This window comes from Neolamprologus brichardi, chromosome 9 (assembly GCF_056152115.1).
Source record: "Neolamprologus brichardi isolate AB-2024 chromosome 9, ASM5615211v1, whole genome shotgun sequence".
Lineage (NCBI taxonomy): Eukaryota > Metazoa > Chordata > Actinopteri > Cichliformes > Cichlidae > Neolamprologus > Neolamprologus brichardi.
Genome location: NC_142112.1, coordinates 31,180,194 through 31,197,983, shown reverse-complemented (window position 1 = coordinate 31,197,983; position 17,790 = coordinate 31,180,194). Strand labels below are relative to the sequence as shown.

The following is a 17,790-nucleotide window of genomic DNA, read 5'->3' as shown; positions in this document are numbered from 1 at the left end:
CTGTTGTCTGTTTTGTTTCAAGGGTGACTTATGACAGAAATTTAACACTAGATGACTATAAATGTTTGAGCAGCACATGTTTATCCCAGACCTACAAACGTTCAGATGAGTCTGAGGTGACACCTGTGGTGCTTAGATGCTAGACCTGGATTAAAAGGAATGAAAGGCTAGGGCAATTAGACAATATATTAAGCAGACAGTATAAATGGTGCAGCTTTGTAGCATTTTTGGTTGGTTGGATGGTTGGTTGGCTGGTCAGTTGGCTGATTTGTTGGTGCACTGGTACTTAGGTTGGTTTTTTCACTGGTTCATTTGTTTGTTTATGAGTTTGTTGGTTGGTAGGTAAAGCTTGTTTTTTACACCATAATTATATGCTCTGCTAAAAACAACTAACTGGTGCTCACCTGTACGATGTGCTGTGTGTTCAGTTGTCGCTGCTACAGACAGCCGTGTGTGGTGGCGAGCATTTGAAACCTGCAACCAGAAACTTGCCGAGAAATTCTCCGACTGCTCTCCTGTGTTTAAATTCACGTAATCAAAAAATGTTTTTACAAACCAACCGACTAAATCATTCATCGATGTAGCTGTGGCTTTAATGTGGGGGCAAATCCACGTGTTGTAATCGTTTAAAGGAGGCGGAAAAGGTTGCGTGGCACATTCTTTGTTTGTTTCAGATGTGTTGTTTACTGCACCAAGCAGATGTCTCTGATTTGGTTCACTATCCCCAGCTCCAATCCACCCTTCCTTCTCCTTCCTCTCTGCTTCTCCCTATATCGCTATTTCTCACTCCTTTGCCGCCATTAAATTTCATAGGCTGTCCTTCAATCCATTAAAAACAGCTGTTTGTCATCTGGCCTGATCCCAGTATCAACAAACTTGGCTGAAATTGCCTTTAGCAAGTATTTACAGATGCAATAAGAAGACAGGACCACTGACTCTGATTTAAATGACCTTCTATTATACTATGAGTGACCTTTAACCACCTTTGATATGCTCCTTACATTGGTAGATAATGGGTTAGGATATTTAGCTTACTGTGTGATGACTTGTTAGAATTATGACATGTTTATCATCAGCTGCAATCACTGAACATGTGTGCGCCTTTATATTGTTCTCTAATTTCTGTTCATTCTAAAACTGCATTCCTTCCTTTATGAGTATTTACAAGTATTTACAGCAGACCTCACAAATGACACAATCTGAATAAAGCGTAATTTATCATCGTTTCCTAACAGCAGAAGAAAGCATGACACGTATCCTTCCCATGATAAAACAAAGAGAGTTTGAGTTTCTGCCAGCATAAAACAACTATATGTGCTGACAGCTCTACAGTCCAGCGAGGGGCTCGGAGGGCATAAACATGTCACAAATTACCTTCAAGGTTCTGCAAGGATGCCTTGCTGTCAGAGCGCCCCTTTACAAAATAAGAAACCAGGTGCAGCTATCTCTGTGCAAGTGTAAAATCATCCATTAAATATAACCTGCATTTTAAAATGATATAAAATGACAAAAACTTTCTAACCAAATTTAGTTCGGAAATCGGGTGTGAGGGACCAAGCAGCCAAAGCAAAGAGGACACAGGCAAAAAATCTCTTCAAAAAGGGTTTTCTTTATTTTAACCCTCAAAAAGTTCAAAATTAACAACATTCAAAAACATACTTAGCAGGCCCATAAAAGAGGTCAACTAAATATAACTCCACAAAAAGTAATTTCCAGAAACTTAAACAAAACAAAATGAGACACAACTTAACTCACAAACTGACCTAATTACAAAGACACATGAGGGTAGCTTTTATAATGATTTGGCCAAACCATTTGAACACAATAGGGGGGAAAACAAAAACACACTAATATTAACTAAGCACAGAATAGCCTAACTAAACCTAAAACACCCCTGCTCCTGGCAAGCCCATGGTTGGTCCTGCTGAGCAGGCATTTTGTTCCCAGAGTCCTCAGCCACGCCTTTTTGCCCAGACAGGAAACAGCCACCGCCCAAACCCAGATAACTCAAAGAAAGAGAAACATAATTAATATAACAAAACATTTTAGAAAAACCACACAATGTTACTATGTGCGCGCCTCATAATATCAGTGTTAGGTTTAACCAAATGATTAATGAATTATATTAATGAAGAAAACTGCAAAGCAAACTAATAAAGTGAAAAATGGACTAATTTACCCCTGTGTGGCTGATGCCATCACATCGGGAATGGGACCCTTCTCTAGAGGTTATCTTTCAGAGTCATCCCACACATTGGCTCAAGGTTACTGACAAGTATGGACTGTATACAAGAGACTTACCAAAATTCAATTCATTCAACATTCAACATTTGGCAATAAAACCCTTTCTGATTCTGATTCACTTTTTTAGAATGAAAGGTTTAAATGTGCTGCATTATCTCACAACCTTCCAGTTCCCCTCTGTCGGCCTCCAGAGTATCCTGGGACACCATCCAAGACTGTGGATGAGCTCACATACAGCAAAAGAAAAAAGTTGCCCAGTTAAAATAGCTCAGCTAATAATGCTGTTACATGTCTCTTCATGGGGCAGGTTCAATTCAGTTCAATTCAATTCTCATCAAAATAACAATTTAGTTGCCTAAATGTGCTCAAGATCGATATATTTTCATTAGTCGAGCAATAATTTAAGACATACCACAGCATTAGCTATACATGCTTATACTTCACAGGGCCACAGGGGTAGAGACTGGCTTGTCTTGGGGGAGTCATTCCCTGCCTTGTTTCCACAGGCCTTTTAAATGTAAATCCATCATATAATACTTTCTGTGTTCTCCCTTTGTCTACATGGTTTCTCTCTGGGCACTCAACCATTGCTCCACCAGGAAGGAAGTTTATCTGTCCCTCAGTGATAACTCTGTCCAGGGTGTACCCTGCTTCTCGTCCTATCACAGCTGGGATAGTCTCCAGCATCTCCTCCTCCTTGATTAAGACAAAGAAAATCAATGAAGGGATTATAAAAAATAATTGTATAAATACAGAAAGGATTTGAAATAGCTTAATCTTCTGTGTTAATTTGCCACAAGTAAATATTAAAATTATGGGCTGGTGCTTTAAGGTTGATGGGAAAATTGTCTTTGGAGCAGATACAGAAATGCACCTGTTTCCCAGCCAGATGTTTAACAGCAGTGTTGAATGTGTGTGTTAATGTGTTCAGTGTGTATGCAGTAAATTATGCGTGCTAACGAGTGAGGGAGAGACAGATAAACTGTTAAGCAGACAGACCAAATTAGTGTGTGTGTGTGTGTGTAAAATGTCCTCGGAGCTTGTATAAAATTTAATGACAGAATGAATTAAATTAGCGTGCAATATAACACGAACTCTCCTCTCCAGGGCTCCATCCAGCAGCTGCTGTTGAAGGCAGATCCCACGGCCCCAGATGACCAGTGTGAGGAGGACGATCCTTATGTGAGTCTGCATGAAAACACTCGAAACTGAGAAAAGTTCAGCTCCTCAAACGTCTCTAAAACACTGCAAACTTGGAACTATGGCTCCCTCTGCTGGTAGACATGCAGCACTGCATAAAATTCAATTCTGACGCCCGCATACGTCAACATTTACATTTAAACATTTAAAAACATAAACCATCATGAATCCATTCCACCTGCTTTGGTGCAAATGAAAGTGACAGCGGGTCAAAGCAGCTAGATTTTATAATCTTGTCAAACAGCTTCCCAGAAATAGTGGCAGGTTATTTTCAGTGCTTTAGGTCAGCATGAAACAACTGGTTTTGAAATGGCCTACTGTCACACTATATATTTTTGAATGACAAAAAAAGTCATTTCACACATTTTTTAATCATTTAGAGGTAAAACGTTAAATATGAAAATGTTCAAAATGCCATAAATTTACCTGTTTTGTAACTATAGTGGCGTTACAACATACAGGGATTGGTGTAATCATAAATACAAGGTCCAGCTTAATATGTGGTTGAAATTATTTATGTTGCTAGTAATTTCCTCTTAAATCTTCGTGAGCTGCCCAGTTTTTCTTCTATTTGCTTGCCTTTAAAATCTTTAAAGTGCACTACATTTAAAGTAAATGTCTTAAATTACACGCATTATCAAGCCCACTACCGGCTATGGAGATAAGTTTTCCTCAATAATATTGTCCTTTCTTGTGTTAGCAAGGTAGCAAAATATACTGAGAAGGAATCTTGTGAGACGGAGGTTATTTTTAGGAAAAGGAAAAAGAAAAAGTCATGACCTTTACAGGGTGCTGTAATATACAACATAAACAAGCTCTCTCTCTCTCTTTCTCACACACACACACACACACACACACACACACACACACACACACACACACACAGAGGCATTCCTGACAGAGCCACAGTCAGTCTGTCCTGATAATGTTGTTTAGAACATTAATCATTTCTGATATCCAGTGTTTGTTTGTTTGTTTGTTTAAATTAAAGATAGGTTTCAGTGAAAAAAATCAGTAACATGTGAGTAACCGTGGGAACCAAACTCTGGAATAAGGCTGTTTTGCTTATGTGTACATTTGGCCTCTTTCCTCATTTAATTTTCACTTCCTGCAGCTAAAAACTCAGATGGGATTTTGGTCTGCTGAACTTTTCCAACTTTCTCTGTTTTGTCTTCTAATTCCTTTTATCCTGCTCTCCTTTTCAACTCCAGGCCTCTGGCTACGGGAGCGGTGACGATGAAGACTTGGAGGGTAAAGATGAAGTGAAGAAGATTGTGGAGGAGAGAGAGTTCACCATGGTGTGTGCACTGTTCATTTGCTCCAGCGAGTCACAAATGAAAAAGCTTCTGTCCTCTCAGTACCTGTGGAGACACCAACATGATGATATTTGCTGCCAGCTCTGTGCAATCTGTAATGAATTTATAGCAAAAAGTATCACATTACTATGCTTAAGGAAATTGCTTCTAAAAAAAAAGCCCACTAAAAAAGAAAAGCCTAATTGAGGGGTGTTGAACTCCAGGCCTCGAGGGCCGGTGTCCTGCAGGTTTTAGATCTCACCCTGGGTCAACACACCTGAATCAAATGATTAGTTCATTACCATGACTCTGGAGAACTTAAAAATCAAGTTGAGGAGGTCATTTAGCCATTTAAATCAGCTGTGCTGGATCAAGGACACATCTAAAACCTGCAGGACACCGGCCCTCGAGGCCTGGAGTTCGACACCCCCGGCCTAATTCTATCCAAAGCCTGGAAAGTCAAACTGCAGACACTGCAGAGCATGACTGTCCAGGTACTCCTACAAACTAACTCATTTTACACTTCCAAATCAAATGAAATTGGCTTTGGGTCTTTATAATCAGCTTGAATAAGTAGCTGTTGGCTTCGTGCATACCGTACAAACACGACAGTCACTTTGTCTTCTCATATTACTCTCAGCAAATTCTGCTTTAACTGCACTCCAAGAAGATGTGTCATTGTATAAAAAACACAGAGAGATAAGTTATGTTCCCATAGTGATTTAAAATAAACCTGTTGATTAAAACTTAACTTAATATTAAGACTCAGTCCACAAATCAATTTTTAGTTGATTTTTTAGTCATTTTCTGGGAACTTTAAGCTACAGAGTCAAAGACACTTGTGTTTTTGGTGATTGTCTTCCAAGAAACTAGCTAAGAAACCATCTAAAAGTGCAGATAAGAGAGATTTCAATCGCACAGATCACTATCTGTGGTCCAAGTATGACTTCACTGATGTACATGTATTTCAGTCCCTTTTGTATGAACACACAATCCAGATGTGTGCAACCTCTTCTCCAGGCAGTCTGAGCTACTTAATAAGCGTCTCCCTTGGACACTCAAAGGCCTGTCAGACGATGGATTAAAATCAAAAACTCTCTTCAGGAAAGAAAATGATTCACGGCCTTTTTTCCATCTGCAGTCATTTCTATTTATCACTCATGAGCAGGACAGCGGGCTTTTCTAGGCGTGCGGTCATGACATTTTAGATCTTGTAGACGTAATGTTGGAATAATCTAAGAAATGCGTGGAATGAGGCTGTCAGTGTGACACTGTATTTGGATCTGATCTGAGAGCAAACATTTCCTACCATCCGTGGCAAACGCTTCGCTTTCTTTCTTTTTCTTGTTTTGTTGTCTGTTCACATATACAGAGACTCTTTGTTGAATTATGAAAGAAAAAAAAAAAAGAAAGGCTCCTTAATTAATCCACAGCCGCAGCTATAACTAGTGTGCTGTAATATCCAGATTGCAGAATATTATGCATTTAAAAATATAAAAAATATGCAGCTTCTTGGTTACTTCTTCGTAGACAGGGGGCGGGGCACTATCCGGTCGTTAAGTGATGACATGACGAATCCTACTTCTAAAAAGTCCTAAAGTAGTCTGCGTTTAATATGGCTTTTGTGTTGTTAACATGTTTAATGTTTTGTATCTTCTTCTATTTAATCTCAAAAAGCTCCTAAAACAGTCAGTGATCACTGTTGACCTCCCTCGGCTTTTATTACCGCTAATCATTTATTTAAGCTCAGTTATTAAAACCTTAGGATGTAACTACAGCCCAGCCCATGCAGCAGTATATGAATGACTAACCTCGTATTGTGGATGGATTATCTCAGTTGTTCTCCTGGCTGAAGTTTGGTCCTTTTACAGCATCCTGCCATGCGATTACATTTGTTCCTGACCACCGAGAACACTCACATTAACTTTTATCGAGTGGGAAAAAAAGTTAGCTTGTTTATATTATGCTAACATAGCTGTGTCGCTAGCGGTCACGTAGCACATCATTACCAGCTAGCCAAACTTCAGTAACCCTACAAACGTCACTGCTGTTTAGTTTTCCGTCTTCATTTATGTTGGAAGTGATAACAGAGCTGTACGTTTTAATTTGTTTCCAAAACCCCGCTGTCAGGACATGCTATATTGTATTTAGATAGAAGCTAGCGAGCTAACTTCCTTCTAACTCCGTTAAATGTCATAAATTCCATTTTCATGGATGCCTGGATGTTAAACTCAATTGTTACACCTGGTAGAGCAGAACGCTGATCATTTTATTAAAGATGAAAGACTTTAGACAGTTTTTCAACTCTCAGTAATGCCATAGTGATCGTTTGATATATGGACCTGCAGCGGAGTTTAGGCCCAGACACGGCTAGTGACGTCAGACTTAACGACCGGATTGTTTAGTGCTGAAGGTTGGTCTAAAGATGCACACTGATTTCTTTTTTTGTTTGTTTGTTTGTTTATTTTACCATCGTGGTTATTAGCCAGAGCTGGCCCCCACTTACATTGTGATCCCACCTCCACCCACTGAGATGCCAACAAGTGATGACGAAGATGACGACTTTGAGGAAGCTTCTGGGCAGGAAACGGAGGTGACCACGGTGCAAGGTAAAATGCATTCATGTAAACGTTTTAATGTGGTCTCAGGAACTCTGTCCTGTGGCAACAAACAGCAGTTATCTACCACTTAAAAATATATATAAATTTTCAGAATTAGACCAGTGATATAGCAAAATTATTTCATGTTTCCCTTCGTTTGTGCTGCAATTCAATTCAGTAAATCGGCTCCTCCTTTGTTGCATTTCCAAGAGTTTCCACCAGATGTTGCTGAAGACACAGTGTAGCTTCCTTTCCTTTGTTCGTATGATCCAATGCTCAACCTTTTCATCTGTGCTTTATTCATCAAATCCAAAGCAGTGCCATTTTTAATGTGCTCAAACATGCTTGTTTTTTCCTTTTTCTCTTTATGTTACAGCAAAGTTATTACAGACAGGTGCTTCAGTTTCCACACCTGACACTGTAAGTCAGAATTATCTTCTGAATGTACATAACATAAATGTGGCTGTATCAAGATATTATGGGTTAAGATTATTACAGTTTTTATATAATTAAGGCAGTTCAAACAGGTCTTTAAAGGTCTGTAAAGGGGATGGCTGGTACTCTGATGTAACTCTAGATGGGCTGGAAGTGACGTGATTGATGAGGTTAACATTAAATGTGCTTTAAAAAGAGAGAGAGAGAAAACGGAAACTGTTTCCTGTAGAGCAAGTTTGTCCCACTTACTACAGCTGATGCTGCCCTATTTTTTTCCTTTTGTTTTTTTTTAAATTAGTGTGACTGCAGTCTACATAAAAATAAAAATTAAAAAAAAAATCCTAACTCCTTAGTCCCTCCAGGTTTATCCAGGGCAGAAAGGGGAGCCAGGCCCAGCTGGTCCCCCAGGACCTCCAGGCCCCCCAGGACCAGCCTCAGAAGAAGGACAAGGAGGGGAGCCTGGACAACGAGGCCCACAAGGAGCACAGGGACCCCCAGGCACACCTGGACTTCCAGGGAAAGATGGACACCCTGTGAGTTTAACCTGCGCATTTGTGCACTGAATTTGAGGCATTCACAAGCTTCTATTTTTAAACAATTCAGACGTCCGTTTACGGAGCACAGGATGTTTTTTTTTACTCTGTTGTGTTGTTTATGTCAGGCGTACATGTCAGATTTAAACATGATTGATTTACTTTCTGTTTTTGTCTTTTCTCCAGGGAAGCAAAGGGGAAACTGGTTCACCAGTAAGTAAAATCCTCCTAGTCTTTCAAATATATAGTTTCCTTCATGTGGAAGTTATTATTTAATGTCTCAGAGGGGAAAGCTCATGTGCACTGCCGTGATTGTCGACTCTCTCAGGGAGCAAAAGGATTTCCAGGACTACCCGGAGAGTCTGGTCCTAAGGGAGAAAAGGTAAACCAGTATTAATTAAAAACCTTCAAGGTGGTTACAGAAATTTTAACATGGACTTGTAAAATTAAATATTAAATATTAAAGAAATAAGTAAGTAATCCTTGAAATGTAGAAAACAACACAAACTTTCTTCTGTTTCTCTCAGGGTGATCCTGGTGTTGGACTACCTGGCCCTCCGGGTCCTCCAGGACCTCCAGGGCAGCCCAGCAAGTCCTCCGTGTTCCTGGTCGGTCATTTATTCATTTTTGTTCTTAGTTTAAGCAAAATCAGGTGTGCTTGATTCATACAAGGAACTAAAATTAGCTCCAGTTTATTTGTGAAATCCTTGTTTCTGTTCTGTATACCTTCATATACGTGAACTTTTCATGTAGACACTGCCCATATTCTGTTTCCAAATGTTGATATGAATTTGTTAGGTTGTATTTTTTCTGGTGTGATGCTAAAGCTAAGTCACATTTGTTGCAGCAGAAATCAGATCTGATGTTACGCCCATCTTTTTCATTATGTTCCTCAACATTTTTACACAGCAGTGATATTCATACTGGGGATGAAAATAAATATTTTAAGTTGAAAATAAAATATTTATTTATATATTGTGGACTGAGGAAAAAAAGGCTCATTATGTTATAACCAACCATAAACTTTTAGTATAAGTGACTTACCTTTTGACTAAATGAGGGGTCATTGCCTTTGTGTTCATCAGGAGGGTTCTGGATTTGAAGACTTTGACAGTGACACGGAGATTATTAGGGTAAGTGAAGCTGCTTTCTCTGTCTCTGTATACTGACACTATAGTTTACTTGTTTTACAGAGCATTTTTCTACATTACCTTCCCATAACTGTAATGTTTTCTTGTGTTATCAGGGTCCCCCAGGGCCTCCAGGTCCCCCAGGGCCCCCAGGATCTCCTTCTGAGGACATCTTTTCTGGACTACCTGGGACTCCTGGGAAAGATGGAAGGGATGGAGCAAAGGGCGAACCTGGACTTCCTGTGAGTTTTACCTTGGTCCATTTTCTGTTAGAGCCCAATCTAAATGCAGGAGCTTAAAAATACTAAATGAACCAATATGTTTTCTACATGTTGTAAACTCTAGCGGCTCAAGTATTATAGTTTATACAGGCTCAAGTTTATACAGTATTATGGTTTCTTTGGAAGGACAAGGCAGACACTGAAAATGTAATTTCTTTAGTAGATTTCACAGCTGCTCTCACATAACAAACTCATTTGTCATTTGCTAATTTATGCTAAAAGTTAAACAGGAGGTATACTCTAACTCTATTAAACCTCTTTCAAAGGACCCACCTGACACCCACAATAGAATTAATTAAAATCAAGAGCAGTTATTAAAAACAAAACAAAACAAAAAAACAAAAACATAATTTTGCATGAAACATTTCTGTGATTAAGTTTTTTTGAAATGCATCTTTTTTTTAGTCTTTGCCTTCAGAACATTCATTTCTGACCTGGGTTCTGTGTTCAGGTGTCTGAGGAGTGGTTTAGTGGCTCTGGGTCTGATTCAGAGTCAGGGTCTGGTCAGGTACAATGGGCTGAAAAGACAGTATTTCCCCTAATGCCATTTAAAATGTTCATTTACTGCTTTCCTGCCATTGCTTGATGCACAGAATGAACAAAGATTGTATGTGTCTGCAGTTAAGAGGTAGTGGTTCCATTTTTGTAGTTAAATTGTACAGTACATAAACATATCTGCCACCTCATTTTATAATCATGTGAAAAATGAAGTTTTCCCAGCACTATGAAATTCTGTGAAAAATCAAGTGCGTCCTTATTACTTTTTATAAGGTTTAAGAGGTTAAGCAGCAGCCAGGAGCTGCTAATCAAATGCACCTGATTATTTGATCATCATAAAGTGTGACCACTTCTATAAAAGCAGAAGTTGGTAGTTTGTGGGTCTGGTGCAATCAGGTGTGTGTTAATACAAGGTCACAATTAGAGGTGGGAATCACCATACATCCCACGATACGATATTATCACAATACTTAACGCACGATACGATATTATTGCAATTTTTCAAAATAATTTGCAATATTCAGATTCTGTACATAAAGGTAAACTTTATCAATATTCATTTTATCTAATATCAAAGTCTCACACTCAGTCTTTCTCTCATTTCAGTTTTATTGTTGACAAACTGAACGGTTTGTATTACAGTCTAGTCCAACTTAACTGAACGCAACCATCTGGTACAATTATAGCTATTCTGAACTATGAAATTTATGAAAACTATGCAGCCCATTCAGCAACTGAAGAATTTGAAAGTAAATTAAAACAAAATATAATTTTTTAATTTTTTATTTTTTTAAAATAAAAAAAAGTTTTAAACTTAATTAAAATAAAACATGTCTTAAATTAAAATAAGTAAACTGTCATGTTTATTGCTGCCAAAAAAAAGTTAACACATTTGGACAGTGAAGGAATGTCAGGATTCTTGCTCAGAAAAAGGATCAACATGCTCTGAAGTCAGAGCATGTTCCAGTCCACAAAAACTTTTTTTGTAACAAAATATCGATTTCTGCTGTCCCTGTATCGATACATTATTAGCAAACAAAATATCACGATACTACACAGTATCGATTTTTTCCCCCCACCCCTAGTCACAATCTTCCCCAGTATGGATGTCCCAACAATTTCACCACAAGGTCTGACCCAAGCGCCACATTTCAGACTCTACAAGCCTCAGTTAGTATATTAGATGTTAAAGTTTGTGACAGTACAACTAGAAAAAGGTTGAGACAAGTGTGGCTTCTTTGGAAGGGTCACCAAGAGAAAACCTATTCTGTCTAAAAAGAACATGGCTGCACGGCTTAGGTTTGTAAAACTGATCAAGAGTTCTTGAACAATTTCTTTTGGACAGACAAGACCAAAGTAGAGAAGTCTGGTCATAAAGCGCAGCAGCACATTTGATGAAATTTCCCCTTGTGGGACTAATAAAGGTATATCAAATCAAATCAAACCCAAATGCAGCATATTAGCAGAAACATCTCATACCAACTATTAAGCACAGTGGTGGAGGGGTAATGATTTGGGTTTGTTTTGCAGCCACAGGACCTGGGCACCTTGCAGTCACTGAGTCATGAACTCCTCTATCTACTCAAGTATTTATTGAAAGTATTTCTCCAATGGCTCAAGCTAGGCTACACAGCAGGACAATGATCCCAAGCATAGCAGCAAATCTACAATATAATTACTGAAAAAGAGAAGAATTAGGTTGTTGCAGTGGCCTGGGCTTAGTCCAGACTTCAACCTGATTGAAATTCTGTGGCCAGAACTGAGAGCCTAAACAAACGTCATTAAATCATGTGATGTACTTTGTTTTTCACGAGACTACATAGAGGCTTGTGAAAATGTTTCATTTTCAAAAGCTTGTATTTGCACCCACACACCAGTAAATGGATCAGGCCTTTCTTTCCATTATCCTCGCAGCTTTTACGGCAGGAGCTAAAGTGATGAACAACAAGCACTTGAATTTGGTTGCAGCTGTAGCATCTGTTGGGGGAAATGTGTCTTTTTGTTTTTTTAAATTATAGAAGCTCTTACTAACAGTGTAATTGATGCACTCACAGGCATAGAGTATTCACTGCCAGGCTGCTTTGGTTCATGAAAGTTTTATTCACTTCAGACACCAGAAGCTCAAGAGCTTTAATATGCTCATTTCAAACAGCTCGCTTTTATGAGCTCACACAAAGCAGCCCGCTTTTGTCCAAAAATCTGAATAAGAGCCACAATTACGCAAACTATGCCAACTCTAATACATGTAAATCCAAATTCTTGAGGGGAAAAAAATAATTTTGTTACACTTGCAGGGAGTCAGTGGAAAAGATGGCAATCCTGGGCCTGCTGGGGAGAGAGGAGACAAGGTAAGGCTAATGATCAACTTGTTTTGTATTGTCACTATTTAAGACATGGATTTAAGAAGACAAGACTTTAAAAATCCTCTCACTGGTTTTGGCTCTCATTTGTGTGTTTTCCAATCCTCAACCTTTAGTTTTAGCCTTCTCTGATTTCCCTAGAGAAGGCCTCTAAGTGCTCTGTTAGCAAAAACAATTAGACAAAAACTCTATAACCGCCTAACACAAAGAGCCTCTTAATGAGATGCCCCAATGGACCAATAAAGCCAAAGGGGCTCGAGTGTAAACAAGTCTGCATTGCAATAGCCGCTCTGTTTTTGTTTTCATGGAAACCAGAAAGAACAACCTTTCCCCATTAAACACGAGCTAACTCTATTTCATTATGTTTTGAACAGGGCGAGCCTGGTGTGAGTGGTCAACCAGGACCAAAGGTAAGATTGTTTTGTTTTTTTGTTTTTGTTATTGGTTTTTTTAATCCTGTCCTGCTGGCAGGTTTTGCAATCAGACGTGATCTGAATGCATGGTGGTGCCGAACACATTTAGCTTTTGCAAGAACAGCTATACAGAATCTCTATAGGCTCCTCTTGTTCATGTGAATCATTTATCTGCTTATTTATTCATTTATTTTTGTGTCATTTTAAATATTAATATTATATATGGATATGACGATGTCTAAGTCAAGACAGGCAAGCACGTGAACACAAGAAATTTGATAATACACAGATACATAAATCCACAATTATAGTCTGTGTGTATGAGTGAGAGAGACAGAGAGAGAGAAAGTCTTTGTCACAAATGTATTTCATAATGAGGGTGGGAAGCTGCAACAATACCCACCAGAAGCCTGAAGGCACACAGAGAGAAGGAGAGAGGCCCCAGATGGGGTGCCCACAGCCAAAGGGTGAGAATCCCAGAGAACCAGAGGTAACGGGCACTCGACCCTGCTAGAGGCTGGCCACCCTGGTACGAGCCGATATCAGGGTCCCAGGGTTCCAGCGCCACTCCTCCCCGACATGGTGGAAGTCCAGGCCAACCTGTGCCACCAAGGGAGCGGGCTGACGACCTCCACCCACACACCCTGGGACCAACAAGCACCAGCAGGGACTGGCAGAAAACCACTGTCTCAGTAGGCACCCTCATTCCCCAAAATCCACCATGATGCTAAAGAAGGTTGACCCAGGGTCAGCAATGTCAATGCCCCGGAACACCACTGAGTCTGGGTCAGCACCCACCACCCCCACCACAAAGAGTGTATTTGAGTGCGCAGATGAAGACTCATCTGGAGATGTGTAACAAAGGGAAGGGGCAAGACTAACTGGTCTGGGTCCAAGACAAGATGCACCCAGCAATAGTTGTTCTGTCTCCTGGACGCTCCACACCCTTTCTCATTACATGATGAAAAACTTTGTATTTTGTTCCGATAATTATCTGGATTTTACTAGGGATCGGTGGAAATGAGTAGTTTATTTTTGGTAGAAGCATCATTTTAATGGTGGTACCTCTTTCCATGAGTAATATAGGCAAACTTCTCCAACGTTTGAGATTATCCTGTTTTTAATAAAGGAAAATGATTCAACCGTACCAGGTCTGAGAGCTTGGCAGAAAAATGTTATACCTAGATATCTAAGGTTACCTGACTGTAGTGGTCAGTGGTGGTGTTTTGAAAATTACAACTTCATGAAAATTCTGAAAAAGGTAGCTGCTAGCAAAGGCCAAGAGTGTTTGTAATACCCTGCTGGAAAATCTCCTGGCCCTGGGGCATTATTGTTTAATACATTGAAATAGGTGAATCCAGAACCACAATATGTTCGTCATTTAGTTTTGGTAGATTCATTGTGTAAAGAAATTTTGCAATGTCATCGTGGGCAGGATTCTAATTTGACTTTTTTGTTCCAATTCTGATACAAGAATTTTTTCCTTCTTTTTCTTATATGAACAGTAAGATAATATTTTGCCCTACATTATTACATCTCCTGCTTTCCATAGAACACGTGTCAAGACAGACAACACGGAGAACAAAAGAGACACACCACCAGGGAGACATAGATGACTGAAAAACTAGAATACAACTCAACTAAATCCTAACTAATAATAACAGATAACTGTTTTAACATGTTTTCAATAAAACATAAAGAATCAAAAATACAAAATAAACCCAAAACGCTGGGTCACAGACCAAGCCACGGACAACATGGTGATATTCCTTTCAGGTCATTATTATCTAAATATGCTGCCCATTTCTTTTAGAAATAATTAATGAAGTTTTGTTCTTTTTTTCTTCTTTTTTTCCTGCCACTTGTCCCATTTGGTTCTTTTGCCATCAGAATTATTGTCTAAAGGCCAAGAAAGATGCCCAACGGATTTACTATACCAAGTGGACCATCCCCGCCTTGCCGTACTGGTCCATTTGATTGACCTTTGTTTTTATTGTCTATTTTATTTTATTTTCAGTTGTTACATATGGGACAGACGTGACTGGGGGAAAGGAAAGGGAGAAAGAAAGAGAGGGAGGGAAAGAAGAACAGCGGGGAAGAGAAATGGGAGATAAAGGGCACAAAAAAAACCAAACAAACAAACAAACAAAAAAAAAGGTGGGGGGCAAAAAATACATATATATCAATCACCTGGATCACCTGTTGAGAGGAAAAAAAAGACAGAAAGCAAGCAAAAAAGAGAGCAATATAATAAACATCATCATTGCAATAATCTATGTGTAAATACTAAATATTGACTATTATTGCACAGCACGTAAGATCGACAGCGCACAGTGTGCTTTGAGGTAGCAGCAAAGAGAGGTGTAGTTTGTCTGTGAACACCTGTGTGTAAACCTGTGAGCATGAGCGCGCTTGTATTCAAAAGGTTCCTTCATGTAACGATCTGCTAGAGGGTGTGGGGAGCCATAGCCCTGTCCTCCAGGGCATGAAGCAGGTATGGAGGAGATCCAGGGACCAGAGACCCCCAGAACGCAAGAGTCCAAGGAAGACCAACGGAGGGGCACTCTACCGAAAAGAGCTGAGGAGAGCCCCAGATGAGGGATCACCCAGCAGCCGCAGAGCAGAAGCCAGAGAGGGTTGCAGTGATGTGCCCCTAAGCTCCACCGGCAGCCAGCTGTGCCACAGTGGACCGAGCCCCAGGCCCAGAGGCCGAGGGCACTCCACCCCCTGAAGGGGCACGACCGAGCCACAGGCACCAGGCCCCGACAAGCAGCCACCGGGAGTGAGCCGGTGCATACCTGAGCGCCCAGCCCATGAAGTTTTGTTCTTTCAGTAATGATGTAATAAATCTCCAGATCCTAATTGGTGGCGTGACTCTTTTCTGAATTTGATCATTTGTGATATCGCTCGTAATGGAGCTGCTAACTAGAGATTGTCAGTGGTATACTGGTAAAAGGAAGGTGTAATCCTTGAGTGATACGAACGCCAAGAATTGAAAAGACCAAATTCACTCTTGTATTATTTATTTGTTGCTTATTTATATGGCTACGCTTCTTTGTTTTGAATTGTAACAGGCTGAGAACATGGGAGGGAACTGTGGAGAAGTGAGTTAGGGTTAGTTGAAAGACGATGTCTGCCTGTGTCATTTAATCGGTGCTGAAGTCGATTGAAATGTGTTTTTTAATCTTTTTTTAAATTACTTTTAAAACTGTCAAAGAGTAAATCGGTAGGGAGAGTCAGCAATAGAAATGTGTGCAATTTGGGGGTTTTTTGGGGGTTTTTTCGTCTCACAATACTACAGCATAGCTCTGCTCACTTACCTCCCGCCAAAGGTTAAGATCTGCTCATTTTGCTATTCATTATATTTGATACATTGACAAACCACCATTATCGATATTGGCAATCATAATTCTGCTCACTTTTTATACTTGCATTGAGGCAAATGGTTTCTTGTGCTGTGTTAAAGCAACTCCTTACCTGCTAAATTTTTTTTACTTTTAAAAGTAAAAACAAAAACAAAAACATTTTGTCTCTTTCAGGGAGATCTGGGCCCACCAGGATTCCCAGGTCTACCAGGAGCAGATGGTCCAGAAGGACATCCTGGTCCTAGGGGTCTGCCTGGTCCTCCTGGCCCCCCAGGGCCTCCAGGAAGAAACTTCATCCCAGACTTTGAGGTATAGTGTGTTTCACTACTAAGTGTATGGGGATAATATATCTAATGTTTTGTTGTTTTTATCATTAGAAAATCATAAAGAATAATCTGCAACTTTAGCTGATATGAGTAGGGATTTGTTTGTAGAACTAGAGCATGATGACAAAGAATGTATAATAACTATGCAATGTTTAACCCAATCTCCCTGTAAACACAGAAACAGTGCAAATGAATTGCCTGTGAATGCTGCAGCGTGTGTGTTATAACAAAAGTTTTGATCATTAACTGTGCATAAATTTGATGTGAGCCCTCGTTTCCAACAAACATGTTGGCTCATTGCTAGATGCCTTTGCACTTTTTTAGGACCTGGAAGGATCGGGGCTAGAGGCCGCTTCAGCAGCGACATTACCCAGAGGTCCACAGGTACAAATGTGGCACGATTTTAGTGTCTTATCATTTTAGCATTTCACGAACGGCTGCTGTTATTACACGAGGTTTGATTTTGGTTTGATTTTCACAGGGACCTCCAGGACTCCCAGGACTTCCAGGACCCAAGGTAAAATATTTGTGTGTGGGTCTATGTGAATGGCTCTCCCTGAAAAATGTTCTCAGGTTAAGTTGGATGGGTGAACATTTAAAGTCTAAGGCCTTGGATGGCATTCAGTGATGCATACAATAAATTGCTGTTTTTGCTAAATGCAATTTGTTTTTGTTTTTTTAATCTAGATTTCTTTATTTTGTCTCCTTCATCCTTTTCATAGGGTCAGGATGGTTTTGTTGGTGTTCCAGGAAAGCCAGGACAAAAGGTTAGTCTGCTGAAGATATCAAATCAGACAAGCTTCTTGAAAGTCTGCTTGCTTTAGGTCCATAAATGACATAAAGTAAAAGGCCTTGTGGTGAGAGGAGATGTCGGCTTTAGGCTACATGGTGCTCTAGAAAGTAAAGATTCTGTCTTCTTACAGGTTCACAGCCAACTTTGTTGTGCTTCTCACTGGGTTCCACTTGAACGCTGTGTCCCTAAAGATTGGAACATTATAATCAATATAATTGATTTGGTTATTTATCAGTTTTTCAGAAAGAATTCCTCAGTTTTAAGAAGACAGAAATCAAGTCACCTTTTTACATCATAATGATGCTTATTTTTCTTCA

At 39.7% G+C, this 17,790-nt stretch overlaps 1 protein-coding gene across 2 annotated transcripts in view; it reads left to right on the top strand.

The window, feature by feature from the left end:
• The window catches only part of LOC102798852 (collagen alpha-1(XV) chain-like), a 66,419-nt gene that overhangs the window by 39,823 nt on the left and 8,806 nt on the right, over positions 1 to 17,790 (top strand). The window contains exons 6-21 of one of the 2 annotated variants that reach the window (XM_087846300.1): positions 3,352 to 3,426; positions 4,656 to 4,742; positions 7,225 to 7,348; positions 7,716 to 7,759; positions 8,137 to 8,307; positions 8,494 to 8,520; positions 8,636 to 8,689; positions 8,835 to 8,915; positions 9,393 to 9,440; positions 9,554 to 9,679; positions 12,511 to 12,564; positions 12,951 to 12,986; positions 16,529 to 16,663; positions 17,005 to 17,064; positions 17,162 to 17,197; positions 17,403 to 17,447. In XM_087846300.1, the coding sequence (XP_087702426.1) occupies positions 3,352 to 3,426; positions 4,656 to 4,742; positions 7,225 to 7,348; positions 7,716 to 7,759; positions 8,137 to 8,307; positions 8,494 to 8,520; positions 8,636 to 8,689; positions 8,835 to 8,915; positions 9,393 to 9,440; positions 9,554 to 9,679; positions 12,511 to 12,564; positions 12,951 to 12,986; positions 16,529 to 16,663; positions 17,005 to 17,064; positions 17,162 to 17,197; positions 17,403 to 17,447 (1,203 nt within the window). Of the gene's footprint in view, positions 1 to 3,351; positions 3,427 to 4,655; positions 4,743 to 7,224; positions 7,349 to 7,715; positions 7,760 to 8,127; positions 8,308 to 8,493; positions 8,521 to 8,635; positions 8,690 to 8,834; positions 8,916 to 9,392; positions 9,441 to 9,553; positions 9,680 to 12,510; positions 12,565 to 12,950; positions 12,987 to 16,528; positions 16,664 to 17,004; positions 17,065 to 17,161; positions 17,198 to 17,402; positions 17,448 to 17,790 lie in introns of both variants that reach the window. The other variant, XM_087846299.1, reaches the window with a different exon arrangement.